General features: G+C 45.5%; 9 protein-coding genes across 9 annotated transcripts; 3 read left to right on the top strand and 6 right to left on the bottom strand.

Annotated features, from left to right (window-relative positions):
* Positions 1 to 218: 218 nt before the first annotated feature.
* Positions 219 to 2,514, bottom strand: C8R40DRAFT_3539 (histidine phosphatase). Its single transcript, XM_046234812.1, has 4 exons — positions 1,289 to 2,514; positions 902 to 1,231; positions 679 to 842; positions 219 to 606 (listed from the first exon to the last, which is right to left on the bottom strand). The coding sequence occupies exons 1-4, from the start codon at positions 2,179 to 2,181 to the stop codon at positions 551 to 553; spliced, it is 1,443 nt and encodes a 480-aa protein (XP_046092011.1). The 5' UTR covers positions 2,182 to 2,514; the 3' UTR covers positions 219 to 550.
* Positions 2,515 to 4,277: 1,763 nt separating this feature from the next.
* Positions 4,278 to 4,993, top strand: C8R40DRAFT_1064710 (uncharacterized protein; the record flags this gene model as incomplete). The annotated part of the gene is made up of 4 exons (XM_046225575.1): positions 4,278 to 4,546; positions 4,598 to 4,633; positions 4,682 to 4,814; positions 4,895 to 4,993. 4 exons carry the CDS (start codon positions 4,278 to 4,280, stop codon positions 4,991 to 4,993), a joined length of 537 nt encoding a protein of 178 aa, XP_046092010.1.
* A 906-nt stretch (positions 4,994 to 5,899) lies between these two features.
* Positions 5,900 to 7,735, bottom strand: C8R40DRAFT_1031338 (cytochrome P450; the record flags this gene model as incomplete). Its single annotated transcript, XM_046223161.1, has 11 exons — positions 5,900 to 5,985; positions 6,037 to 6,059; positions 6,121 to 6,287; positions 6,354 to 6,367; positions 6,445 to 6,577; positions 6,629 to 6,744; positions 6,800 to 6,963; positions 7,009 to 7,159; positions 7,211 to 7,381; positions 7,438 to 7,492; positions 7,553 to 7,735. 11 exons carry the CDS (start codon positions 7,733 to 7,735, stop codon positions 5,900 to 5,902), a joined length of 1,263 nt encoding a protein of 420 aa, XP_046092009.1.
* Positions 7,736 to 8,751: 1,016 nt separating this feature from the next.
* C8R40DRAFT_1164347 (uncharacterized protein) lies at positions 8,752 to 10,360 on the bottom strand (the record flags this gene model as incomplete). The annotated part of the gene is made up of 4 exons (XM_046230480.1): positions 8,752 to 9,075; positions 9,131 to 9,248; positions 9,298 to 9,533; positions 9,581 to 10,360. 4 exons carry the CDS (start codon positions 10,358 to 10,360, stop codon positions 8,752 to 8,754), a joined length of 1,458 nt encoding a protein of 485 aa, XP_046092008.1.
* A 271-nt stretch (positions 10,361 to 10,631) lies between these two features.
* On the bottom strand, positions 10,632 to 11,724 carry C8R40DRAFT_1031847 (protein-tyrosine phosphatase-like protein; the record flags this gene model as incomplete). The annotated part of the gene is made up of 6 exons (XM_046223205.1): positions 10,632 to 10,761; positions 10,834 to 10,985; positions 11,036 to 11,079; positions 11,140 to 11,251; positions 11,309 to 11,339; positions 11,396 to 11,724. The coding sequence occupies 6 exons, from the start codon at positions 11,722 to 11,724 to the stop codon at positions 10,632 to 10,634; spliced, it is 798 nt and encodes a 265-aa protein (XP_046092007.1).
* Positions 11,725 to 16,397: 4,673 nt separating this feature from the next.
* On the bottom strand, positions 16,398 to 18,012 carry C8R40DRAFT_1164345 (uncharacterized protein; the record flags this gene model as incomplete). The annotated part of the gene is made up of 9 exons (XM_046230479.1): positions 16,398 to 16,634; positions 16,688 to 16,845; positions 16,899 to 16,912; positions 16,966 to 16,985; positions 17,047 to 17,125; positions 17,175 to 17,276; positions 17,329 to 17,414; positions 17,468 to 17,538; positions 17,592 to 18,012. The coding sequence occupies 9 exons, from the start codon at positions 18,010 to 18,012 to the stop codon at positions 16,398 to 16,400; spliced, it is 1,188 nt and encodes a 395-aa protein (XP_046092006.1).
* Positions 18,013 to 18,019: 7 nt separating this feature from the next.
* Positions 18,020 to 19,874, bottom strand: C8R40DRAFT_1075741 (NADH:flavin oxidoreductase). The gene is made up of 8 exons (XM_046226891.1): positions 19,773 to 19,874; positions 19,642 to 19,713; positions 19,528 to 19,593; positions 19,388 to 19,471; positions 19,144 to 19,336; positions 18,965 to 19,090; positions 18,556 to 18,911; positions 18,020 to 18,507 (listed from the first exon to the last, which is right to left on the bottom strand). The coding sequence occupies exons 1-8, from the start codon at positions 19,854 to 19,856 to the stop codon at positions 18,274 to 18,276; spliced, it is 1,215 nt and encodes a 404-aa protein (XP_046092005.1). The 5' UTR covers positions 19,857 to 19,874; the 3' UTR covers positions 18,020 to 18,273.
* On the top strand, positions 19,875 to 21,188 carry C8R40DRAFT_1075735 (fructosamine kinase). The gene is made up of 6 exons (XM_046226890.1): positions 19,875 to 20,463; positions 20,518 to 20,537; positions 20,585 to 20,628; positions 20,690 to 20,772; positions 20,821 to 20,974; positions 21,034 to 21,188. The coding sequence occupies exons 1-6, from the start codon at positions 19,946 to 19,948 to the stop codon at positions 21,091 to 21,093; spliced, it is 879 nt and encodes a 292-aa protein (XP_046092004.1). The 5' UTR covers positions 19,875 to 19,945; the 3' UTR covers positions 21,094 to 21,188.
* Positions 21,189 to 21,273: 85 nt separating this feature from the next.
* Positions 21,274 to 25,632, top strand: C8R40DRAFT_1075734 (DNA-dependent RNA polymerase II second largest subunit). The gene is made up of 9 exons (XM_046226889.1): positions 21,274 to 21,491; positions 21,543 to 22,063; positions 22,114 to 22,404; positions 22,460 to 22,969; positions 23,019 to 23,984; positions 24,036 to 25,240; positions 25,295 to 25,340; positions 25,392 to 25,463; positions 25,512 to 25,632. The coding sequence occupies exons 1-9, from the start codon at positions 21,482 to 21,484 to the stop codon at positions 25,575 to 25,577; spliced, it is 3,687 nt and encodes a 1,228-aa protein (XP_046092003.1). The 5' UTR covers positions 21,274 to 21,481; the 3' UTR covers positions 25,578 to 25,632.
* The last annotated feature ends 36 nt before the right edge of the window (positions 25,633 to 25,668 follow it).

Raw genomic sequence — 25,668 nt, 5'->3', positions numbered from 1 at the left:
CGATTGATATTGAGGGTGAATACATGTTACCAATCCAAGTGTGCCGAGGGTGTGCCGGACACAGGGTTATGTCTCTGGAAGAGCAGTCTGAAGAAGGCCGAGAGCTATAGACAAAAGATAGGAAACGACCGCCGACACAAGAGTCCTAATCTTCAGTATGGCAGTCGAATCGGGACAGTACATGAACACGTCTCAACCATAGCGAATTTGGCCAGGTTTAGGTGCCCTTTAATATCCTCTGTCGGCTGATAGTGATAAGACGATTGATGACAAGTTTAAGACTCTTATGAAGCCACCCGGAGCCACATGATACCTTTCGACAAAGGTCCTTGTATTGTATTTACATCTCGGAAGCCAAACGGAAGAGTTGTAACCTGTTGCTAAAATACCCATATGACCAGACTAAGCCAGAAGAATGCATATGGTATAAACATACGACCATTCTTGTTGAGCAATAAGCATTCCCGGTCGGAACCTGCACTCAAGAATCATCATCCAACATTAGATCGTTGTTGGCGTCACCATCCTACCATATCTCTCCATGTTGCATTTATTTTTGACAAGCAGCGAACAGCTCTGGCCCGGTGCCGATCGTGTTATGGACGTCTAGGTACAAGCAAAATGAGGATCGAGAATCGAGCGTGATGAACGTTAGAAATACGATCCGCAGAGACTCACATTCAAAAAAGTCCTCCACAGGAATCATATCTAGCAATCCACCGCTGTTTGTACCAAAAGGAAGAGACGTCTGCATAGGTTGGCCGCCCCAGAGCACGCGTAGGAAGAAGTTCGAGATTGAATTGGAATTTTTCTCGTATAGTTCAAAGACAATTTCGGAGCCCCTGGAGTAAGTGGGACATTAGTATAGAGTTAATCCAGCACCGCAACATGCACAACGAACATCCCCGGCCAAACCATTTCCGAAATCTGCAATATCCCCAATAGCGGACTCAACGAGCCATCGTGGGCGACATTATGGAAATATTTAACATCACTTGTGCCTTCTACCTGTTCCTTGAGATGCCCAACGAGCTCCAAAACCCACGCGCCATAGCTCAGTGCGCTAAAAAGCGTCGAGTTGTACGCGTCACGATAGTAATACGAGTATTCATAGTTGCCCAAACGAAAGACGGTGTCAGCAAGGGGTTGTGTTACGCAGAGAAAGGTGTCGTTGACACTACATGGGAGAGGTTTGGAGTCGCATTGTTTTGCCGACAGATTGTCGTAGTAGCTATAGAGAAGTTGTTAGAAGGGAAAACTTGAGTGTAGTCTGAGCAGTTGTACTCACTGATCAAAACTCGTGTGCCATCCCGCAGTATCATCCGCCGCAATACCGGAAACTTCATCCAACTCTTCGTAGATACCTGCTGCATTGACTAGGTGTTCCGTCCAATGGGAACTGTCTGTTGTATAGGCAGTGAAGATAGATTTGGCCGCCGGACAGCTATAAGATGCTGTCAATGAATCGAAGGCATCGGCCTGGATGAGGGCAGCGACATCAGAAGAGTCAGGGAATAGTCCCTTTAGCAGTCCACCGGAGACTTGTGACGTGATAGGATTGGAAGTTACACGGATTTTGAAGGTATTTGGATCGGCTTTAGTGGAAAGATTTAACCTTTCAGTGTACACTGCCCGTAAGTCCGCCCCATGTGTGTACGAGTCATTGAGACCTCCGGTGGTTATCTGCGGAAAAGCGCAATTACTCCCGACAAATCCTGGTCCGACACTATTCGTGAATGGATTTTGCGAATTCGTATATGCGGACCATTGGATCACAGTCGGGTCATCCGTCACTCCCACTGTGCCTTTTCCATAATAAACTGGTCCTTCGCCGGTACAATCCCAAGGTATATCTTCTTTGAAGAACGTATTCGATGCGTACGGGGTTCGTTTATGGTGTCGTTGGATTATCTCGATGTACTTGAGCGTATAAGCCGACGACGGTGTCTGGTATTCTCGAGCTCGAACGTGGGGCATGTTGCACCAGTTGTACATCCCATATTCGAAATCGGGTGTGATGGATGAGTTGAAAATTCCTGGTGTGCCAATCCCGTTGAGGACGAAGGTGAGGTTGTTGAGGTTGGTTAATTTTGGTGGGTAATGAACGATATCTGTCGCGGAAGCGAAGTTGACGAAGTCGAGCGCGAGGCTGGCAAACATTAAGCCATTGGAGAGGATCATGATAGTAATTTTTGTATTTCTGAGGCAGCTGATCACCAGTATATATACTGCCTAGAGATTTGAGAAGCAGTAAAGATAGCCATGGCGATCTGTTGAGCCAAATGCCATAGAGAACGTGCGCTGAGTTTCCAATGACAACGAGTGCCAACCTTGATCACACTTTTTCCTCGCTGCTCAGCGCTCAGTGTTCCCGAACACCATTGTCGTTGTGTACAACCATAAGCAGAAATTGGCGTGGCATCCTAAACCTCTCGACGGTGGTTTTTACGGGCCGGCAGGTGTGCGCTCTTCCTCCTTCTCGCCATCGCGTTGTGACTAACCCTCCTAAGTCCTTGAAACACATCCCACCTACGGCCGTTCGCATGTTTAGACTCCTCACCTTTCGACCAGTTTCATCTTCCCCTCTCGTTCACTTCATGGCGAATATGTTACTGTCGACACCTCAGATATTCAAAAAGTATCAGTTTGCTTCTCCCCCATTCAACATCGGATACGAATTCGACGTCGATGCATCCATTCAAAGGCATCATAAAATCCTTTTCTGGGTTTTCCAGGCCCACGATTTATCCAAATACCAGCACCCTCAACACCCCCTGGCGAAATCAAAATCCACTTTCAAGTTGAAGTTTCAACTGATATATTGTTGACTCAAACAGTTCATAATATAATGCAAGGCAGTTCTATTCACTGTGATTTGCATCAGCTGGAATTGGCACTATCTCCTGATATCGGACAAGGGAGAAGAGAGAATGAGCGAGGGAAGGAGTGCGTCGTAGGTACCTCGGGAATATTCCTGATTTCTCTCGTTTGCTCTTCAGAGTCAATCAAAGTCCAAGCGTTATAACAATTCCTCAACATAGCGAAGTGAATATGCGATTCAGGACAAGGCTCTCCCCGGATAAGGACAACGCCTTCATCAATTATACATACAGCCTTGCAATATGTTTAACTGCTTCCGATCCTGTCTCAACACATTCCAAAACCCCTCTTAATTCGGACTTCTTTCCTTGCCTCGAAGCCGAGATCTGAGTTGAGATATCCTTTGTATCGTGGTCAACAAAGCATTGGAAGGTGTCAGGTCTTGTCAGTACTATGTCAAAACACTGAAGTCATTCAATCCGGTGTATATTCAAGTTCACGGAAGGCATTGTAGGTGAGTCGAGCTCTCAGCAATTTCCTCCTGCTAAAGCTGGTACTCTATTTTTAGTCAGGCCAAACCGTCCTCCTCGCTGTATATGAAACCTCATAAACGGATGGATCTCATGATAGCTGCAGGGCTTCAACCGCGCTGGAAGGAGTGTCGAATAGACGCTGATTTCCGTATTCAGATAGAGTAACGACCTCGTGAATGTTCCGGGGTCATTCCAGTCAGTGACAACCCGGGGGCAACCGAAGATGGCAATGCAAATCTGCATATAAGTGTACCTTTATGTCCCAGACTCCCGTATTTGACTGACATCATCTAAATAGCCCTTTAGTTACTCCAGGTAACACCTTGCTCTCATCTGCAGTCATTTGGGATGGGGCAGCCTTGACAGGCCTCATGAGTCATACATGAACATCTGGAAATTTATCGAGTGGCTGTCTGCGAGCTGCCCTGAGCTGTCAGTAATATATTTGATTCTATTGTATCCTTGTCCTCTTTTAATTCCTTTTGCTGTTGTCTGTGGCTAAATCACCAGATTTCGACCCATCTTTTTCGGACTTCGCTGTCACTTTTCTTATATGTCAATGGGAAACTTCACAGACTCGAATCGCACTCAGATTTGCTTCTTGAGAATGAGCGAGTGACAGCAAAGATATGTCCAGGAAAGTGATGGCTAATGCTGTCCCGGGTGATGGACAAAAGAGTCTCTAAATGCCAAAACATGACATGACATGGATGGTCTCCAAGATATCATATCATACGGCTGAAGACAAAGAAGACCGTAATAGAGTATTATGACATTTGTTGGATTTTGTCGGTATATGGAACATCCCTCTTTCCCCAAGGTTCCTACTTCTTTGACTATACACTCCTTTATAACGTGCTCAATTCTTCTGTTCCAGATCCCCAAACATTTTCCTGACACTAGGATTGACCATCCCAATATTCTATGACCTTCTCGATCTTCCAAACAACCGTACAGATCCTCACTCAGGATATTTTTCCAATCGTTTCCAGTCCAATCTTGTGGACATTGCTGTCCCTTTTTGTCATTGCGCTCCTACTGCGCGCCTGCTTTCCTTGCGTGACCCTCAGCGGTCTCGAGCGCCGCATAGAAACGGTTCAAAGAATGTTAAAAGAATACAAGGATATGGGACCAGTTCTCAACACAAACGATATCATGTCCGGATATATCAATTATGAGCAATGTCAGAGTCGGTAAGTAATTTCTCTGCCCTTCTCAATCTTGGATGACCGATATGTTGCTAGACGCGTTGCCTTCGAGCTCGAAAAACGCTTGCGCCGGTGAGCTCCCCTTTTCCGAATCAGATTGTTAAGCCTGATAGTATATAGTATAACTCAGGACGCTCACAAGATTTTTTCGGAAGACCATAACACATCCCGGATATCATATCTATCTTTGCGCCGTGTCATTATCATTTCTTCGCTGAGCAAAAAATTATGCACTTTGGAGAAGGACATCAAGGTATGTACTATCAGAAAAAGTCCTGATATTTCATCATCATAACTTTGGTTGACCTACCCTCGTTGTTTTGCTCATTTCAGTATGCTCAAACTATGGGCTTGAAGTATCGCAACAACCAGGTTCTGGAGCTGATGTCTCGTATTTCTCCCGACACCACTTCGGAATCGGAAGAAGTTTAGAATCCTAGATCCTCCTAGCTACCGCGGGTGACTAGTAGAAATGCTCACCAACTTGAATATACGTAGACGACCAATTGAGCTCGAATTTGGGTCTATGATTTGTTCATCCATTAGTACCCTGCCAACCCCTCTCAGTACCATTTTGTATAACTTAGCTTGTAGTCTTCACTCTTTATATCCATCGTGTTATAACCAGTTTATTCGTAGTTGATAATCACCCACTGTATTCCAAATGTATTCCTTGAAACACATACTATCAGTGCATCTCATGCAGCAACATACAGCAACAAAACGTAGCTTATACAAGAAAAGAAAAGGAGATTTATTACACGGCATGGTCCCAGGCGTTTCTTGACATCATTCAAGACAGAGAAATTTACGAGTCACCATAGTTTTGTAGTCACTAAATCACATAAAGATAGAGTGAAAGTGGGTTTAAACAGAGAGATCTGCAGTCTGCTCGACAAGCGCCTTTGCCTTTTCGCTCCTTGCCCTTATCGAAGTTTTGAACGGTAAAGGATGACTAAAAACACCCGAATAAGATTTTTGAAGTTGTGCGATTTTTGTGACTATGAACGTACCAAATCAAACCAGACGAAAACGCAGCCTCAGTGTTGATAAACTTCCCTTTATCGTCAAACCCGGGCTTAATCTCATACACACTCAAAATGCAAGCTATTGAGATCCACAGTTGTCCCTCAGCCATAAATCGTCCAGGACAAATTCGTCTGCCGTAGCCGAAGGCAGCAGAGACAGGCTCCATGACGGCGGGTTCATTGCAGAGAAAACGATCAGGGTTGAATGCCATCGGGTTGGGGTAGTTTATTGGGTCGTGGAGAATGGTCCTGATATAGTCGGAAACAAATCAGAACAAATCGCCGGGGTTCGTACTAGTGGAAATAGGTCTTACCAGCTATTCCCAACTACGAGTGTGCCAGCCGGGATATGATAACCTCTGAATTCATCGGCCTTTGTGGTCATATGTGGGAGACCTAGGGCACAGTAAATGATAAATTTACTGACTTCAAAACAACACAACTGACCTAGGGGTGCCACTGGACTCCACCTAAAGCACAAGTTGTTGAATTATGATCATACTTATCATCGGATTCGTGGACTGAGCTTACCGAAGTACTTCCTTGACAATAGCATCAATATATGGCAATGACCCTCGATCACTAAAATCTGGCAGCCTTCCTGACCCTACTACTGCATCAAGTTCCTGTTGAGCTTTATCTTGAACTTCGGGGTAGATAACCAAAGCAAGCATAAACGACGATAAAGCTGATACAATCTATGGGCGCAAGGACGTACTGTAAGTCTTCGAATGATATTATCATTATACTCAGAATCAACCTACACTTTCGGTCCCGGCTACACATCGCATACCACAAGGGTAATCGTCCCATGAATATATATAGCAAAAGGAACTACTAATTCAGGTCACATACCTGCATAAGCCAAGCCTGCGCAATTTCTAATTGTCTGCATCTCGTTGGCGATAGCAAGCTCGCTGAGGTCTTTACGGAGCTCAACATCAGCGAGAAGGTTCGAGGCGAAGCTTGGCGATGCAGTTCCCTCTTTCTACAGAATAAACAAAACTAATCGAGGACCATAGTCAGATCATGGGCGCACCATGGCTTTCGTCACCACTTTGAAAGGAGCATCTCGCATTTGGAGAACAGCCTCGCGCCAAAGCGCCGCCTTGCGCTTGAATCCTGCGCCAGGCATCCAGATTGGGACATATTTGACTAAACGTCACTCATGAATACAATGATTATAAGTCTCAGTGGAACCGCCACGCACGAATGGGGAATATATCAACTAGAAACGCTCCTGGGTTAGCTGCCTTTGCCATCCCGTCTAATGCTGTTTCAGCTACTGTGACATAGCGGTCATCTTCATCCTCTATTTCGATACCGTATGCAACGTTCATGATTGTGCTTGCCGAGTTGCTGATAGGGGGTGATCTAGACATCAGGCTCCAGGGAATGAGGAGATGAAAGAATACTTACAATTTAAGGTGTTCAAGCAGAGCTTCCGGCTCGTGTAGTATTCGACGAATGAGTTTGTGCGCCTCTTTCAACTGAATTGGCCAGAAATTGGATACGACGGACGAATGGAATTGTCGGTGGAACATCGTGCGATGCATCTTCCAACGAGGACCTAGTAGTCAAGGTAAACTCATATGAACAGAGCATTCATACCATACCATACCGTATGACATCTGTCCAAAACTCCAGTCCCATCCTATCAAATCATTCATCATTGGTGCTTGGTAGCGGTCGGAATAGTTGACAGAGCGTTTCTCGAACAATTCTTTTACGGTGGAGTAGTTATTAACAACAAGTATTGATTTACCCAAAACATTGAGATATGTTAGGTCGCCTTATAGAGAAGACGTCGTTACAGGAAGAGATAAAGGATAGGCAAAGTAGACGCACCATATTTATTTGCCATCTTATTGTAAACAAAAGATTCTTTCTCTAGCGGAATATCCTAGTATACATGACGTCTTAGATTTGAATAACTACCCGAGATTGTTGAAAAGGGATTCACGAAGAGGTTTCCGATAATTGGTGCAGGCTTGGGTCCAGGCGGATAGGGGAGCCCGTGTGGATTGTGTAGACGATGCACACGTCGTTGAAGATAAACATACACTGCTGCAAAAGCTAGCACAATACATCCCATCTCTAATGCTGCGGCGCTCGATATTTCAGTACACACGCGTAGAATAGCCATAGTTGAGAAATTTAGGGCGGGGTCGAAAATTTTTGCGTATGTGAGGGGGGGAGGATTTAAAGGGTTTTTATATGTAGACACGCCTAATCTGCATTAGGCATTTGATGAGAATTGGATATATGGGAGGACTTTGAGGCTATTGGACGGGATGCCTTTCAATTCGGAGTAGTGGTACGGGAAGTTAAAATTAAAGCGATGCATTTGCATCCTTGGGATCTGTCAACCTCGCAACCTCGTCTTGCATGGACAGTGACTTCGATTATGGTTTCCCTGATTGTCGTAATGGGTCGAGGGCCGGTGGCAACTAGGTGAAGAAGGCTTGGGTTCTCGGCTCCGTAGCTCGGAAGTGTCCAGTGGACTCCGACAGCGGGTGGTACATCTAGCAAAGTATACAAAAATCAAGAGAATCGACCCTCTCCTTGACTCTTAATTTTCGGAAGTAACAACAAATGGCAACACTTGTTGTCAGCCTTACAGCCACCTGGGCTCGCAAGGGATTGATATTATGCAAGGTCGTCTGATGAGTGCCATCGTAAGAATTCTCGTTTTTGGGTAAGAACGTTGCAAAGGTAGTGAGGCCATATGTTTCCGACCACATTCGGTGTCGTCCTACATCAATACAGAGCTGTGTTGACCATGTTACTCCATGGATAGCAGGCGGTCTCATCCGACATACACGAGAAGACAAAATGATTTGATATAATCAACCCGCCACTGCTCGGACTATGCAAGAAGACCATTAAGTGCCTCTCTTGGGCGCGGGTAGAATGGGGTTTGACGAGGTTAAGGACTGTCTGTAACACAAATCCTAGCTCGTTAATCAGCAAAGAAGGCAACTCATTGATAGAAGTTGAGGAGAAGAATCGCACAAAAGTCTCGCTGAAAGTCATCTAAGCTGCAACCCGGGACATAAAAGTAGTCTGAACATCATTGGTGTGACATTGATATGAAAACGACGCTTCAACACGCCCATGCTCAATACGACAAATTTCCGTCACCAACCATACCGCCATCATCTAAACTGCGTCTCTAATCGTCCAGTTTCCGAAATCCCGTACCAATTGACCCATACCATCCCGTCTCCAAGCCAGCCCTGCTGATCGTTTATGTGCCTCCAACAAAGCACCCTTTGCGAGATCGTAATCCTCCCTGAGTTGCTGTATAGTCAACTCATGGTGATGACGGTGTCTTTGGCTGCTACGCCTCCCAGAAGCGGATCCAGCTTCGCTATTTTCAGGTGAGCGCATTTGCGCGGCGACGGTACGTTCGTCTTCGAGTTGAAGATGTATTTGCTTTGCATGTGCATGCGCTAGGCGAAGTCGCAAGTATGCATTCAATCTCTACGAAATTGCATTATGAAGGAAACAGCTCAAGAAGTAACGGATTTGAACAGACCTCGAACCGGTTGATCCATTGATCGAACGCATCCTGCCATCCTAAAAGTCGCTCGGTGAATGATGACCTGTGCATTCTCCGGGGTCGATTGATTTGCTCGTGGAAAGTTCGCATTCGACTGCAGTATGTTTAAGTTATACTACAATGTAAAAAAATAAACAACTCACGTCGTGAATCGACGAAGCTTCCGCTCGAAAGCTTCATGAAACTCGCGGCATACATCTGATCCCCTCTCGCCTTCAGGCAAGGCCTCTTGCTCTCTCTCACTAGGACAAGCACAACCCGGTCGCAAAGTGATACACCCCCAAAGGTGACGCAATGTCCCCTCCATTGACGCACACACTGCCTCTTCCCGTCCTAAAGGCAACCTGATAAGTCTACCTGCAGAGGAAACCTGCGGAGTCTGGGAAAAGTCAGCGGTGAACATTACAAAAGGGTCGAGTGACTCACAGGAATCAGCCGCACCACAATCTCTATACAACTTTCCATCACAGGTCGTAGACCTTCAATTAGCGCTCGAGTCGATTCATCCCAGGTATGATAATGTGGTTGAATAAGATTTAAATCCGAATCTAAATCTGACTCTGAACTTGATTCACTGGTAACAGTTGTGGCAGTGGGAGGCCGAGGCCTGACGAAACCTAATCGAGATTGAGATTTTGCGAAGCCCAGAAGAGAACGGGCACGGAAAAGCGGTGGCTCCGTAGCAATGACTGCTGTACTCGCAGCTTGTGATGGTGGTCGTATTCCGAGACCAAAGTCTACACCAGAGTCGCGTACGTCGTTGGTGACGGGGACGGGCGGTGTGAATTCCGGAAGTGGCATGGGCATGGGGACTGGCATACTGGTGGAGGGATTTGGAATGGGAACAGGAGATGGGGTTTGGCTAAGTGCAGCAGCGAGAGGAGGAGAAGGAGGAGCGGAAGGATTATGAGAAAACGGAGCTTGAAAGGACATGTAACCGGCAGCAGGCATAGGGTAGTAAGCCGGCTGAGCACTGGTGGATGCAAAGGCATTTTGTTCCTCCTGCATCGTGGGTTGCAACGTTTCGGTAGTGAAGGTTTTTGAAAAGTCTGGGAGAGGCAATTGTTGAGCGTTTAAAAATGGTGAGGTTCCGGCAGTATCAGAAACAGATTCAGAAGACGAAGAGTCCGTTATAGATTCGACACGTGGGGGTACATTTATCGACGATGACGCCTCGTGTCCTCCGTACTGTGAAAAGTAATCCATTGGGCGCTGAAGCGCTGAAATTTAAATGGTTTTGTAAAAGGTAAGGCGAGAATTGTTGTCTAGTCGTCGTCTGTCGTCGTCAACAGTCGTGGGTATGGTGTTGTACATATTTGGTGTTGTATTCACAAATCTCGGCAGTTTGACAGCACAACCAAAATTACTCCTCAGCAAGAGCCCACCGCAACTTCAAAACTATGATACATATGAATACGAAAGTTTGATGAATACAAAAAGTCAAAACGATAAGGATAGTTCAACAATGATTCTTCCTTCAAACAAGATAGTTCCCCCGAATCTTCTCAATATCTTCATCATCCAAATTTAACTGCGTTTTCAAATATCCCTCCGCTCCGTCGTATTTTGCGCGAATAAGCCGGAGAGTCGCCACCATTGTTTCGGGCCTAATAAGTTCAAAGGAAACAATTCGTGCGTCAGTCAAACAAAGCTGCCAGCGCTTTCCCTTTCGGACATACTTTGATGACCCCATGTTGAGTAATCCTTCCCAATTGTCGCGAAAAACGGGCATTTTCTGGAGCTTGTGAAGTAAATGGGGCATTGACGGAGCAAGTCCAACAGTGGTCAAGGCATATTCGTCGATAATATAACGATCCTCAACACCCAAGACCTATGAAAGAATGAATTGGGACAGCAGACTGCACTTGAAATTCGACATACCATCAACAGGAGAGTGACGAACATTCCTGTTCGATCTTTTCCAGCTGCATTTGCAAAAGGGGTAAGGTGAAAAATAGACAAGGTGATGAATTGCTCTTCCTTACCGGTGCAGTGAATTAGACAAGGTTGATCTGGATGGTCTCTTAGGTGAATGAAAACTGTTCTGAATGCTTCAGTTGCAGTGTCCAGAATCTCCTCATAGGTGTTCAAGAATGCCTGATAATACCGGATTGAATCTCTTGTTCATGCATAGATCATACCTATGCCACTCACTTGAAGTTCATCAATTTGCCATTTCTTCAACCTACGATCCTTAATCAGCATTGTCCCTTAGACAACAATGAAAACCAAATCGCTCACCGAATAGCAATACTTGCAGGGTCAAACGCGTTTTGGATTCCCGCAGGAGCTCTGATAATTTTAACCCCTTCCATAGCAGGCGTTGCAGAGTCGTAGTCTTTGATCTCGCTATCCGCACGGAAATCAAACACAACATGAACTCCCAGCGCCGAAAACTGCCCTCTCCCTCTCTCCGTGATACTCGAAATATCGCCGGAGCGATATATAATATTGGGTTTCGCAACGCCTCCGGTGCTAGTGGCGTACCCACCAACAGAGCGCATATTTATCACTCCCTCGATGTCAACAAAGGGAGGATAGGGAAGGGAAGACTCTGAGTTGACGATCATGGTAGTGGGATATGAGAAGACCAGGAATAACTTGAGGACAAGAGGGTATTCTTATGACCGATCGCGCCTCTCCTTTTGTACTTTACAGTCGGCAACCACCGGGGCAGTGATGTATAAGAAAAATTTAAGAAACAATAGAGTAGATAACGGCGTAAGCGGAATAATTCAGAGCTTGAAACAGGCGAAAATGCATACAGTACTCGGATAAGTAGCGAGGTCACTGGGATTGAGTCAGCGCCTTTGACTCTTTGAACGGCGCGGTCGTGTGGGGTCGTCGACACGACAAACCAATTGAGAACATTTCGTTGGGGTCAAAGCTGTTTATATCATCAAGATCTCTATCAATGATTCCTGTGTCGAAAATAATGCATGTATGTTCAGAACTTGCTCCCGACCGATGCTAGTGCGCCAACCCGAAGTACAGAGGGAGTACTTCTGGTTTTTTAGTCAGCATACCGTGTCACTCCACTTTACGAAGAGCGAATTCTGGCGGCGTCTGCTTCAGGGTTCGATGTCAGAATTAGACAGATACAGTCGATGACCCACAGGGTCGCTCCTCCGGCGGTGCTCCTACCTGCTCCTACTCATTCTTGAGTTTTCGATGTCTACATCAAGACTAGGAGCTGACCTATGTAAAAAAACATAATTTTGAAGCACATGGCCTCCTAGCCTACGATTGGTTTCCGTGTTGGTGGTATTGCGCCTTACTGAGGGCTGCTGCTTGTGTTGAGGCACTCAGTCGGCAGGATGAAATTGCCGAGGTCGAACCAATATCAGGGATCAATCAGCTGGGCCTAAGTGTCCTACGCAGAGCGATATGATACAGGATTCACAAGAGATTTGAGAAAAATTGGGAATCATTTCATAGCATACGAGTTAGCAGATGCGTTGATATAAATTGATCATCATTACGAACATAAATCCATGTATATGTCGTTGAACTCAACTTGCTTGAGCTTCGTGGTTCAATTCTGAAATGATAGCGTTCCTCGAGGACCTTGGCGTACATAACAGCATTGTATCAACTTCGTCATGTTGTCCTTTGCTTTCCATTGGAAGATTCTGAATGGCGTTTTAGAAGAAGTACTACAAGGTACTCGTATGGTTGTATCCAAAAGGTCGGAATACCCGAATCAATCTGAACATTCGTAAGATGGAATACCGAAAGAATACAGCCTAGAAGACGGATTTAGCGGAAGACTTCAAGCTTTTGAAGGAGTCATTCAGACTGTATCTTGTTGCATGATAACTTCTATGTAATAAGGAAGCACTGAAAGCAGGTCTATGACAAACGCTAAAGACATTGTGAGTTGTTGACTTCGCCGAGTAAGGACCATGTCAACGCACATATCATCCATTTTGACAGGTCTGACCATGACGAGGTCTACGCTGTACATCGCGCCAGATACTCTTCTGAAAATAGCACCATCGAGGTAGTCTCCATTCCAAGCCAGATTTGAGGATTGATAGAGCGGAATGTGGGTACCGTTTATAGCACGGTTACGACGACGGAGACCAAATGAAAAAGTTCATAAGAAAGTGGACAAGAAAGGCGCCAACAGAGGACTTTGCCTGTTCCAAGAGGACATACATAGAGGTCCCGTTTCCAAGGTGGGTGTATATTTTCGAGCTCTGACGGGTCATAACTTTCGGTTTGGGCGAACAATCCGCTAATGTCGTGATGGAATGGGGAGAGCCTGTCTTCGGGTAGGAGCAGAGACTGATTAGAGAAAGAAGTTCATATTCAGGGTAGTTCAATACTATGGTTCACAGGGTACTTCCGTAAACAGGGTACTTCCGCATTTTTGAAAATCTCATATTTTGAACGTTTTAGGTCGATAAATGCTCTCAGACTTTTTATGTAGTACTTTCTAGGTTCTCTATAGACATACTGTGCTATATGAAATAGATTGTATCTGGGATGCATATGTACAAAACCAAAATACTGTAATATACAAGCGTGACTTTAGATTGAAGCCTCAGGAACCGTACGAAGAGCTGGTAGATAGCTGTAAAAATGACATGGGCATTAAGTAGAGGCTCTCATCAGCTAGCATAGCAAATTTAAAAGCAATCCAATATGTTGTAGAGATTCGACAAGCAGATAAAGTGAAGAGGGTATGCGACGTGACAATATTTGATTCCAGCTTCATGCCGTAGCCTCGGCAAACCTCTGACACTCTCCAAAAGCGTGATCAACACAAGTTCTGCCTCAACCTTGCATCAAATGGCCAAGTGTGCCAGAGTGCCGAGCAGCGGCATTGATGTGACTCAGTGTGACCCAAGATGCGGAAGTACCCTGTTTTTCCTCGGTCATGGTCCGACGCTCTGTTTATGCCTTATCTGCTTTAACATGTAAGACAAAAGACAAGCTTAACATGATTCTAAATAAGACTGTCTACTCAGATTTTTATTTACTCAAAAATTTAAGACATTATTCGCAATATTCAAGAAATCGGAAGTACCCTGTGAACCATAGTACTTTGAAAATAAACAGCGGTGGGCGGAAAGAATTGAAGCGATCACATGCTATGATTCCCTCGAGTCGACTATCACTTTGCTAAACCAGTTATAACAATAGTCAGGTAGCAGTGGTAGCAGTCGTGGTCTAGTTTGACGCTTCTTCTATGATTTAAATCTTAACATAACGCCTAAATCCACAACATAGCTAATCATCTTCACGAACCTTCAGGGCATACTACAGAAGGGCGGGAAACTATGTTTTCTGCTCCTAGGCGCCGTTATTGACGCGTAATCGTTCGCACTCGCCCTTGTAGTAAGTGGTATATCTTTTTTTAGGACTCTTCGCTTATTGGGACGGTAGGACTATTACATCTGCTTCCCCTCGCTTGCTATAATAGAATTCCCCATTCCGATGCTTACGATGTGTAGACTAAGCCAACAGGCGCCTACAACTTCTATTTCTCAACCTACCACTCACTGCGGGGATGAGCCGATTTCCTCGAGGCGAAAATGTGGGTTTTATCTCGAGGTTATGTACAAAAATATGGCAGCAGATATTTTGAAGGAATTGAGCTGAGGTTATGGTAAAATTATGAAAAGATAATTTAAAATAAGCACGGCCCCCCGCCAAATTCACGATAGCTTCACAATAATCGCCACACGAAAGGTTTTAAAATTCGTGCCCAGGATTTTTGATGAATTTTGGTAAAAATCCTTGCATTTTCTCTAGATTTTCACCGCGAAGACATTGGCTCATCCCCACAGTGACTACTATTCCCTAGATATTTTATGAACATGAGCCAAGGCAATTCTTCGGGCAAATTGGTCCTTTCTTTGATCTTCTTCGGGAAAACCGCAACGAACATCGCCACTCCAAGCCTCTCCACAGGCTAGGAGTTTGGCTGATTTCCTGCGGTTATTCCCCGCGTTTTTTTTTTACGTGTTGGACTCGTTCTGAGGGGGTTTTATGCATATAGGCAAGCCCCTCCACAGGCCAGACGCGTGAACGGAACCTTCTTGACCTGTTGAATTCAACAGGTCGAATTTTATCTCACCTATTAATTGATTCCGCAGACGCTTACCTTATTTTTCTAGCCTATTCTTCGCGCTAGATGAGGACAAAACAATGCAAAGTTAAAGTGAGGTTTAGAGGACGAGGGAATCAAGTAGGAGGAGGAAGAAGAATCCGCCAACGAAAACATACCAGGATATCCCTTGATTTCCCCGTCTTTTCCTCTCTTATCCGCTATCTCTGTCCGCTCAATCACCTTGGTTCCACCTATCCTAAACCCGACTCTCTCCCTTCAACTTCTCACCCTGCCTCGTCGAAGAGGTCTGGGAAGAGGGAACGGGCGGCCAGCCAAAGCGAGAGAGGCTGCTACCGAGCTTAAGGAACGTCCTACCCGCATTGCCCAAGACTCTACACCTATCGACCTTGTGGCGTTTCATCTTTCGAGTCTTCCTGCTGAGTCGAACGGTTGGACTTCCAGATTCTCTTCAAGCCGGTACTGAGTTTCGCTGTAGAGGAAGCGGGACCTCGACAAGCTGCGAATACAGTCGTTGCTACGGAGCCGCCGCTGTTCTGCGTCCCCTTTCACCTGGGCTTCGCAAATCTCAATCCCGATTAGTTTTTGTCAGGCCTCGACCTCCCTCTGTCACAACTGTTACCAGTGAATCAAGTTCAGAGTCAGATTTGGATCTGGATTTGAAGCCAACCGCATTATCATACTTGTAATCAATGAAGGTGTACAAATAGAACCCACAAGGATTGCTTAACAAGTGATGATGGTCGGACTTCTAGACAGTCTATACTAGAGTTGCGTAAGTCGTCGTCGACGGGAATAGGCAGTATGAATTCCGGAAGTGACATGGTTATGGGGACCAGCATATTGGTCAACAATATCAGGGATTGATCAGCTGGGCCCAATTGTCCTATACAGCGCGATACAGGAGAATTCACTCTCGGATAATCACAGGAGAAATTTGAGAAAACTGGGTAGCCATTTCATACTGATACAACATACGAGTTAGCAGTGTAGACGTAAACTGAGAGGTCATTACGAACCGTGAAATCTAACGAAGTACATATACCATTAATGTGATCCATGTAAATGTCATTTAACTCAACTTGCTTGAGCTTCGTGGTTCAGTTCTCAATAATAGCGCTCCTCAGACACCCTGGTAAATATAATAGCATTCCATTAACACCATCATGTTGCCCTTTGCTTTCCCTTCGACTTCGCTTCTAGAATGTTTAAAAGTTTCTGTATCATTTCACCTTGAACCTCGACAGTACTGCGTAAATCCAAAATCTGTCTACTCAGTTCCGCTTGATTCAGAGCCAGTTTCCGGGTAGAGATTTCGCGATCTGAACGAACTGGAGGAGCGCTGCGAAGTTCTACCGGAGAATCTAGATCGCGGTCATCGTCTTGTTGTTGTAGTTGCTGCTATACCAGAATTTGAGAAGGGAGGAAGAAGGTAAGTAGTCGAAAAGCAATACCTGGGTTGTCATCTTTTCCCATACGATACTAAATTCCCGACCAAGAACGAAACTTGGGAGGGCGATGAGGAGAAGACCAAATACCAGAAGAGGAACAGTGACTAGTCGGCCAAGGAACGAACGCGGTGTAATTTCGCCATAACCGACGGTTGTGATAGCTTGCCAAGATCAATGAAAGCGAAAACAACTGACGCTGGAATTAATAACTCACTGACTAGCACAAACCTGTTAGCGGGAACGTCAGATACTGTCTATTATCTCTCCAGTATATCACTCACCAGGCTGCAGCAGGAATGGACTGGATATGAGATCGGCCGAGTGAATGACAGTTCAAATAAATCTTAGTGGCGGGCACGTACTGCAAACTGGGTGGGATCACCATCTGAGTTTATAAAAGTTTCCAACGTGGTATCCCAAGTCCCTCTTTCAGCGAAGTATCTGGTTCGAGATGAGTCTGAGACAGCGAATAACGGACGGATTAATTCACAAAAGAGTACTGGATATCGTCAAAACCATGACGACAAAGAATGATATTGCTAATAGAGCGTGGCGTGATCTTCGCACTGAGAGATACATGACTTCGATGGTTCTGAATGGCATATGAGCTACGGTTAATAGGAAAGTTACTATAAGGTACTCACAAAAGGATCGTATGGTTGTATCTAAAAGGTCGGAATACCCGAATCAATCTGAACATTCGTAAGATGGAGAACCGAAAGAATACAGCCTGAAAGACGGATTCAACGGAAGACTTCAGGCTATTGAAGGAGTGATTCAGACCGTATCTTGTTGCATGATAACTTCTATGTAGTAAGGAAGCACCGAAAGCAGGTCTATGACCCCGTAGAATGCTAGAGACGTTCTAAGTTGTCGACTTCGCTGAGTAAGGACCATGTCAACGCACATATCATCCATTTCAATAGACTTGACCACGAAGAACTCCAAGCTGTACATCGCGCTAAATACTCTACTGTAAAGAGCGCCACCAAGGTAGTCTCCATTCCGAACCAAATCTGAGGATTGATAGAATGGAACGCGGGTACCGTTTCCAGCACCGTTACGACGGCGGAGACCAAAATAAAAAAGGTCATGAGGAAATGGACGAGGAAGGCGCCAACAGAGGAATTTGCCTGTTCCAAGAGGGCATAGAGGTCCCGTTTCCAAAGTGGATGTATATTTTCGAGTTCTGATTGATCATAGCTTTCGGTTTGGGCGAACAATCCGCTAATGTCGTGAGGTACTGGGGAGAGCCTGTCTTCGGTGAGGAACAGAGACTGATTAGAGAAAGAAGTTCGTATTCGGGGTAGTTCAATGCTTTGGGGCATTGAAATTAAATGAATGAAATATTCGCAGCAGCGGTCGGTGGGCGGAAAGAATTGAAGCGATCACATGCTCTGAGTCACTATGAGCAAACTCTGTCGGAGCGGACTACATATCACTTGCTGAACCAGTTACAGTAGTAGCACTCTGGCAGCAGTGGTGGTTTAAGTGGTTCAATTCTTCTATGGTTTTGATTTCAACATAAGAACCACAACCTTACAGCTTCTAAACTAACTTCCCGAAATTTTATTAGTACCCATCTTCCATTACAAACGGTCGAACGCTCTTTCGTATTGGTTTGCGGCCTTCACGCGTATGCCCAGCTGTTCAGCAGCTTCCAAAGGCCAATGAGGATTCCGCATTAATGCTCGGGCTAGAAAAATTATATCTGCCTTGCCTTCCTGAAGGTAGGCTTCTGCGAGTTTAGGATCTGTAATCACACCAACAACGCCTACGAGCTGCTGTGGGTTAGCTTGCTTGATTGACTCCGCATAGGGTACCTGTTGTTAAGTTTATGAGGTGCCTTCTCCATGAAGAAAAATACCTGCATGAACCCCTGGTACCACAATAATCTTCTGATTCGACCAGTTTCCCCCAGAACTGACATGCACCAGATCTATGCCGAGCTTGTACATCTCGGAAGCATATACCTTGCTCTGTTCGATTCCGAATTGTTTCCAAACTCCATTTTCCTGCTCTGGACCTTCCGCCCAATCGGTAGCACTGATGCGCACGAACAACGGCTTGGACCAAGCATCCCGGCAACGCTTTATTAACTGTAATGGCCAGCGAAGGCGATTTTCAAGCAGTTGGCCTCCAAATTCATCGGAACGAATATTAGAAAGAGGTGAAACAAAAGAGCTCAATAAATATCCATGGGCACCGTGAATCTCAATGAAATCAACTAGAAACTAGTCTCGGCGAAGTGTTACCGAAGGGAAAACTTGAAGAACATACATCCAATTTCCTGGCAGCGCTTGATTGATGCGATGAATGCCTCCTCAATTTCAGTGAGCTGATCTTTGTTGAGTTCTTTGGGCTCTACGAGGTCCTCTGACCAAGGTATTGGACTAGGACCAACGACTGTCGAAAACACAAATTGAATTTTGACCTACAGGAAAAACTGTCCCTCAAACCTTCATTAGGCCAACCGTTTTCTTCTATCGAAACAGTAGTATTGCGAACTCCGGCCCTCTCTCGAACCCAAGGTGCATATGTGGAAGCCTTCCTTCCTGCGTGTGCAAGTTGCACCCCAATCCTAGTGCCTTGTGCATGGGCAAAATTCACGATACGCTTCAACGGCTCCATTTGGGAGTCTGTCCAGAGACCCTGTTCTATCTTGAGTAGCCTAAGACAATACCCGAGAGCTGAAAGACTCACAGCATCTTCAGGAGATATACGGCCCTCTGGAACGACACTCGTAGCCTCCATGCAGATTGCTCCGACACCTCGGGATGCCATAGACTACGACAAAACAGATGAGGGATAAGGCATGATCGTCTCATAATGAGGGTACGAACACCGATATGAACAAGATGCCAATCAGTTGCATGCCCGTTATCCGAACTATACTGACACATCGGCGCCTACAAAGATCCGTCGAGATCTTGTAAACGGAAGAGTATTTAGCTTACGGCGAATATGCGATTCTTGAAGGTCACATTTCTGATAGTGATTGGTGTAAAAAGAAGGGGCATAGACTCGGTCTGGAGAATGATACCGGTAAGAAACTGGATCGTCACAAATATAACAAATTGAGGGACACCTTTTTGAGAGGAGTACCAATTTCTGGATCATTGTAGGGAAAGTATCCAGACACCCCTGGGACGCCATCGTTGGTGAACTTCATGATAGCAGAGAATCAAGTTGCTTATGTAGAAATTTCTCATCGGTTACACTGGGGAATCAAGTGGATGATGTCATCCAGATATTCTCACCATGTCGCTGCCATCTATTATTTTGAACGAGCTTGCAAAAATCGAACCCTCAGCAGAATTCGCCGGAAGATTAGGTGGAAGAGTCCAGTCATCCAGCGGAAAGGTATACTTCGTGAAGTTGGGCACTTCTGATGAAGCAGAGCAATATATCGGAGAGGCAGATTCCTTGAGGGCGATCAACACAGGTGCACCAGGGTTAGCCCCCAGAGTATTTGCAACCGGAACCTTCGAGAACGGAAGGCCTTTCTTTATTTCGGAGTACAAGGACATATGCAATCTCACAGAAAAGAGTGCTGTAATCCTCGCCAAAAGGCTTGCCACAGAAATGCACAGTTATCAAAGTCAATATGGTTTTGGATTTGAAGTGCCGACTTATTGTGGAGCGACCAGAATGAAGAATGGATGGTATGATAGCTGGGAAAAATGTTACAGTGAAATGATAGGCGATTTATTGGAAAAGTTGAAGAAGAGAGGTCGGTATGAAAAATTGTGTGCGAAGGGCGAGTCTATCACAAAAGAGTATGCCTCAGACCTGACATGTAGCCTACGATGGGATCTCACTCACCTTCCTAGTGTAATACCTAAGCTTTTGGGTATGCACATTGGTTTAGTTAACAGAAAAAGCATTGATTCCTTGTAGGGCCGCTTCAGATCGAGCCAGTCATCCTTCATGGTGACCTTTGGGTGAGCAATGATGATCTATGTTGGCAATCCTGTTATACTAGGATATACTTTATAATTACAGAGCGGAAATGTCGGAGTTGACAGTGCAACACGAGAACCGGTCATTTTTGACCCGTCGTCATTCTTTGGGCACAATGAAGCGGAGTGAGCCAAAATTGTATTTAGGGAATGCCTTTGCTTACCGAGATGCAGTTTGGCCATAGCCAGAATATTTGGGGGATTCCCAGCGTCCTTCTTCGCTGAGTATCACAAACACTTACCCAAAACAAAACCGGAATCCCAATACGAGTTGCGTGGCCATTTGTACGAGTTGTTCCATTATTTGAACCATACGGTCATCTTCGAGGTGGGTAAACCCAATATTACCATTCCGCTTTACAGACCACAAAGTCTTGGAACTTATAGGGTGGAGGATATGAATTCAATGCGTTGCGGAAGATGGATATTTTGATAGATGCAGTCTAGAGACAGACGAAGATTAGAGCTCGAAGGACTAGATAAACTTGTACTGATTTTCCGATGTTGATAAATTCAGGTAACTTCATCGTTGAAACGTAAACAGTGTGGTCACTAGTGACAACCAGGTAGTGACTTTGACTCTGACTTCTGAGTAGTAAGAGGAAATTTTGCACAGCATTCAATTCACGTGCGTACACATCGTTCACGGTTCGGCTGAGTAACGGTCGGTTTACTTTGTGATCTTGAACTTCATCACGGTCATTACTTGGCCCTTTCGCCTGGTTTACTCTGCACAAATCACAAAGAACCTGAGAGCTCAGGATAGTTCTGGGTCATAATTTGAAGGGGACATAAACCCGCTGTAGAAGATTTGCTCATACTTAGGCCTTCGACTATGAGTCAAGGTATCTACCATACCTCTTGCGTTTAAAGTGCTAAAACAAACAGGCCTCGAGAAATCGATGGAATCCAAGACCCTTACGCCTTCGATGACCCTAATTTTGGGATGGATGACGAGGAAGACGACCAATACAGTGAAATTACCCAGGAGGACTGCTGGACCGTCATTTCAAGCTTTTTCGAGCAGAAGGGTCTAGTCCGGCAGCAGTTGGACTCATTTGACGAGTTCGTGCAGAATACCATGCAGGAACTGGTCGATGAGAATGCGGACCTGATACTGGACCAGCAAGACCAACACTCGGGACGTGAAGGGGACATGACACGAAGATACGAGATTAGATTTGGACAAATTTACCTTTCACGACCAACTGTCACCGAGGCTGATGGCTCTGTCGTCCCGGTTTTCCCTCAGGAAGCGCGGCTGCGAAACTTGACGTACTCTGCACCTTTATATATCGAAATGAAGAAAAAGGTCATGGTTGGACGAGAAGATCCAGATGGTGTTCCCGGTGATATGGCTTGGGAAACAGAGAATGACGATGGGCCAGAAAATTCGACGAAAGTATGGATAGGAAAGGTGCGTTGGAAATTTCCATGCTCAGGAACTGCATTCTAAGTTAGCAAAAGGTTCCCATTATGCTGCGCTCTACCTTCTGTATTCTTCGCGGGCTCGCGGATCAAGACCTTTACGATTTGAACGAGTGTCCGTACGACTCCGGAGGTTATTTCATTATCAACGGATCCGAAAAGGTGCTCATTGCCCAAGAGCGTATGGCCACAAACCATGTCTATGTGTTTGCCAAAGCACAACCTTCACCCATCAACTTCCTAGCAGAGATCCGTAGTGCCGTCGAAAAAGGTGGAAAAACAATCAGTCAATTCCAAGTGAAGATGTTTCATCGAGGCCAGGAACGTGCCGTACGTTACAGCTTTTTGAACATGTTATTCACTGTACTCAAATTCGCTGCAATAGATGGGTAATGTTATGAAAGCAACCATTCCTTACATCAAGGTTGACATTCCGATCTGGGTCGTTTTCCGCGGCCTTGGTGTCATATCTGATAGAGATATCCTTGAACATATCTGCTACGACATGCAGGATGCGCAAATGCTTGAAATGCTGAAGCCGTGTATCGACGAAGGCTTCGTCATCCAAGACCGTGAAGTTGCACTTGACTTCATTGGCAACCGTGGTACCACCACTGGTCTTTCGAGGGAAAAACGTATTCGTTACGCGCAGGAGATTTTACAGAAGGAGATGCTACCACATGTATCGATGGCCGAGGGCTCAGAATCCAAAAAGGCCTTCTTCTTTGGTTACATGATTCATCGACTTCTTTTAGCAGCATTGGAACGACGCGAACTCGATGACCGTGATCACTTTGGAAAAAAGAGGTTGGATTTAGCTGGTCCCCTTTTGGCGAACCTTTTCCGAATGCTGTTCCGTAAACTTACGAAGGATGTTTATCGTTACATGCAAAAAGTGAGGTTTAAACACTGGAATCCATTCTTTATTCTAACGTTGGTTATAGTGTGTCGAGACTCATAAAGAGTTCAATCTCGCATTAGCGGTCAAACATCAGACCATCACCAATGGTCTCAAGTACTCTCTCGCCACTGGTAACTGGGGAGACCAAAAGAAGTCAATGTCGTCAAAGGCAGGCGTATCTCAAGTGCTGAATCGTTATACCTATGCTTCGACGTTGTCCCATTTGCGTCGCTGTAATACGCCGCTTGGGCGGGAAGGGAAAATAGCAAAACCCCGTCAGCTCCATAATACCCATTGGGGTATGGTTTGTCCTGCTGAAACACCTGAGGGTCAAGCCTGTGGTCTGGTCAAGAACTTGGCCCTTATGTCCTGTATTTCCGTCGGCTCATACTCTGCTCCTGTCATTGAATTCCTTGAGGAGTGGGGCCTGGAGTCTCTCGAGGAGAACGCACATTCATCCACTCCTACGATGACCAAGGTGTTTGTAAATGGGGTTTGGATGGGGGTGCATCGAGAACCTGCGAACTTAGTGAAAACGATCAGGAAGCTGCGTCGAAAAGATGATATCAGTCCTGAAGTCTCTGTTGTGCGGGATATCCGAGAGAGGGAACTTCGTCTCTATACTGACGCTGGACGTGTATGTCGTCCACTGTTCATCGTCGAAAACCAACAACTCGTACTGCAAAAGAAGCATATCAAATGGCTTCTCAATGGACAGAACGACGAAGGTTCAGAGTTCAAATGGGAGCATCTCGTCAAGAATGGTATCGTCGAGCTCTTGGATGCAGAGGAAGAGGAGACAGTGATGATTTCAATGACACCAGAGGATCTAGAGAATTCCCGTCTACAGCAACAAGGAATCGATCCTCACGAGAACGATGGCGAATTTGATCCTGCTGCCCGACTAAAAGCTGGGATCAGTGCACATACGTGGACTCATTGCGAGATTCATCCAAGTATGATTCTAGGCATCTGTGCTAGTATTATTCCTTTCCCCGACCACAATCAGGTTTGCATTTTCGAAATGTGCTGTTGAGTGAAAAGACTGATCGTTTTGTAGTCTCCTCGTAACACCTATCAATCAGCTATGGGGAAACAAGCGATGGGCATCTATCTCACGAACTTCCTTATCCGAATGGACACAATGGCCAACATTCTTTACTATCCTCAGAAGCCTCTAGCCACAACACGATCAATGGAGTACCTGAAATTCCGAGAACTACCCGCAGGACAAAACGCTATCGTAGCCATTCTGTGCTACAGTGGTTACAACCAGGAAGACTCTGTTATCATGAACCAAAGCTCTATTGATCGAGGGTTATTCCGGAGTATCTATTATCGAAGCTATATGGATTTAGAAAAGAAGAGTGGCGTCCAGCAGCTGGAAGAATTCGAAAAGCCTACGCGGGACAACACGTTGCGAATGAAGCACGGCACGTACGACAAGCTGGAAGATGATGGTTTGATCGCACCGGGCACTGGTGTTCGTGGAGAGGATATCATTATTGGAAAGACGGCCCCTATACCTCCTGATAGCGAAGAACTAGGGCAGCGTACGCGAACTCATACTCGACGCGACGTGTCAACGCCACTCAAAAGCACTGAGAGTGGTATCGTCGATCAAGTATTGATTACGACGAATTCTGAGGGTCAAAAGTTCGTCAAAATTCGTGTCCGTTCCACTCGTATACCTCAAATCGGGGACAAATTCGCCTCTCGTCACGGACAGAAGGGTACCATTGGTATCACCTACAGACAAGAAGATATGCCTTTCACAGCTGAGGGCATCGTGCCCGATATTGTCATCAACCCTCACGCTATTCCATCTCGAATGACTATCGGACATTTAGTCGAATGTCTACTTTCTAAAGTCGCTACCCTCATAGGAAACGAGGGTGATGCCACTCCATTCACCGATCTGACTGTCGAGTCAGTGTCGATGTTCCTTAAGCAGAAGGGTTACCAATCTCGAGGCTTGGAAGTAATGTTCCATGGACACACAGGTAGAAAACTGCAAGCACAGGTGTATTTAGGTCCCACGTACTACCAGCGACTGAAGCACATGGTGGATGACAAAATTCACTCTCGTGCTAGAGGTCCGGTCCAAATTCTTACCAGACAACCGGTGGAGGGTCGTAGTAGAGATGGTGGCTTGCGGTTTGGCGAAATGGAACGTGACTGTATGATTTCACACGGTATCGCTGGTTTCTTAAAGGAGCGTTTGTTCGAAGCTAGCGATGCCTACCGGGTCCATGTTTGTGAAATGTATGTCTTCCCGTTCATAGTGTTTGCTTTGATTTGGCTAATTCGTCGAAACAGTTGTGGGCTAACCGCAATAGCGAACTTGAAGAAACAAAGTTTCGAGGTGATCATTCTTCTCCAAAGTCACATTGCCCTATTCTGAAGTTTATTCTAGTGCCGCGCATGTAAAAATAAGACAGCTGTATCGCAACTTTACATTCCTTATGCAGCGAAGCTCCTGTTCCAGGTAGGATTTTTCGTTAATGAAAAAGTGGCTTCTAACAATTATTGTCAGGAATTACAAAGCATGAACATTGCCGCTCGACTCTATACAGTCTCTTCAGGGCGAATACGGGATTGATGTTTGTAGATAGAGTGCTTATTCTAACCATTGTATTATTTTGAAGTGCAATAATTGCAAACGGCACGATCGTTACGAGGGAAAATAAGTA

Source organism: Lentinula edodes (assembly GCF_021015755.1).
Source record: "Lentinula edodes strain Le(Bin) 0899 ss11 chromosome Unknown C8R40scaffold_1, whole genome shotgun sequence".
NCBI lineage: Eukaryota > Fungi > Basidiomycota > Agaricomycetes > Agaricales > Omphalotaceae > Lentinula > Lentinula edodes.
This window is presented reverse-complemented; position numbering and strand designations above follow the sequence as displayed.

What these genes read in the sequence shown, in the direction of transcription:
- C8R40DRAFT_3539 (XM_046234812.1), bottom strand. Translation starts at nt 2,181, where the DNA reads ATGATCCTCTCCAATGGCTTAATGTTTGCCAGCCTCGCGCTCGACTTC. An exon ending in GAAATGGTTTGGCCGGGGAT is followed by an intron (nt 843 to 901) that starts GTTCGTTGTGCA and finishes CACTTACTCCAG; the next exon opens with GGGCTCCGAAATTGTCTTTG. An exon ending in TGTGGAGGACTTTTTTGAAT is followed by an intron (nt 607 to 678) that starts GTGAGTCTCTGC and finishes GCTTGTACCTAG; the next exon opens with ACGTCCATAACACGATCGGC.
- C8R40DRAFT_1075741 (XM_046226891.1), bottom strand. Translation starts at nt 19,856, where the DNA reads ATGAAGTTCACCAACGATGGCGTCCCAGGGGTGTCTGGATACTTTCCC. An exon ending in GTATATCTCCTGAAGATGCT is followed by an intron (nt 19,337 to 19,387) that starts GTGAGTCTTTCA and finishes AAGATAGAACAG; the next exon opens with GGTCTCTGGACAGACTCCCA. An exon ending in GCGCTGCCAGGAAATTGGAT is followed by an intron (nt 18,912 to 18,964) that starts GTATGTTCTTCA and finishes ACTAGTTTCTAG; the next exon opens with TTGATTTCATTGAGATTCAC.
- C8R40DRAFT_1075735 (XM_046226890.1), top strand. Translation starts at nt 19,946, where the DNA reads ATGTCGCTGCCATCTATTATTTTGAACGAGCTTGCAAAAATCGAACCC. An exon ending in GGCGAGTCTATCACAAAAGA is followed by an intron (nt 20,464 to 20,517) that starts GTATGCCTCAGA and finishes TCACCTTCCTAG; the next exon opens with TGTAATACCTAAGCTTTTGG. An exon ending in ACCATACGGTCATCTTCGAG is followed by an intron (nt 20,975 to 21,033) that starts GTGGGTAAACCC and finishes TGGAACTTATAG; the next exon opens with GGTGGAGGATATGAATTCAA.
- C8R40DRAFT_1075734 (XM_046226889.1), top strand. An exon ending in CGAAAGTATGGATAGGAAAG is followed by an intron (nt 22,064 to 22,113) that starts GTGCGTTGGAAA and finishes AGTTAGCAAAAG; the next exon opens with GTTCCCATTATGCTGCGCTC. An exon ending in TGAAGAAACAAAGTTTCGAG is followed by an intron (nt 25,341 to 25,391) that starts GTGATCATTCTT and finishes AGTTTATTCTAG; the next exon opens with TGCCGCGCATGTAAAAATAA.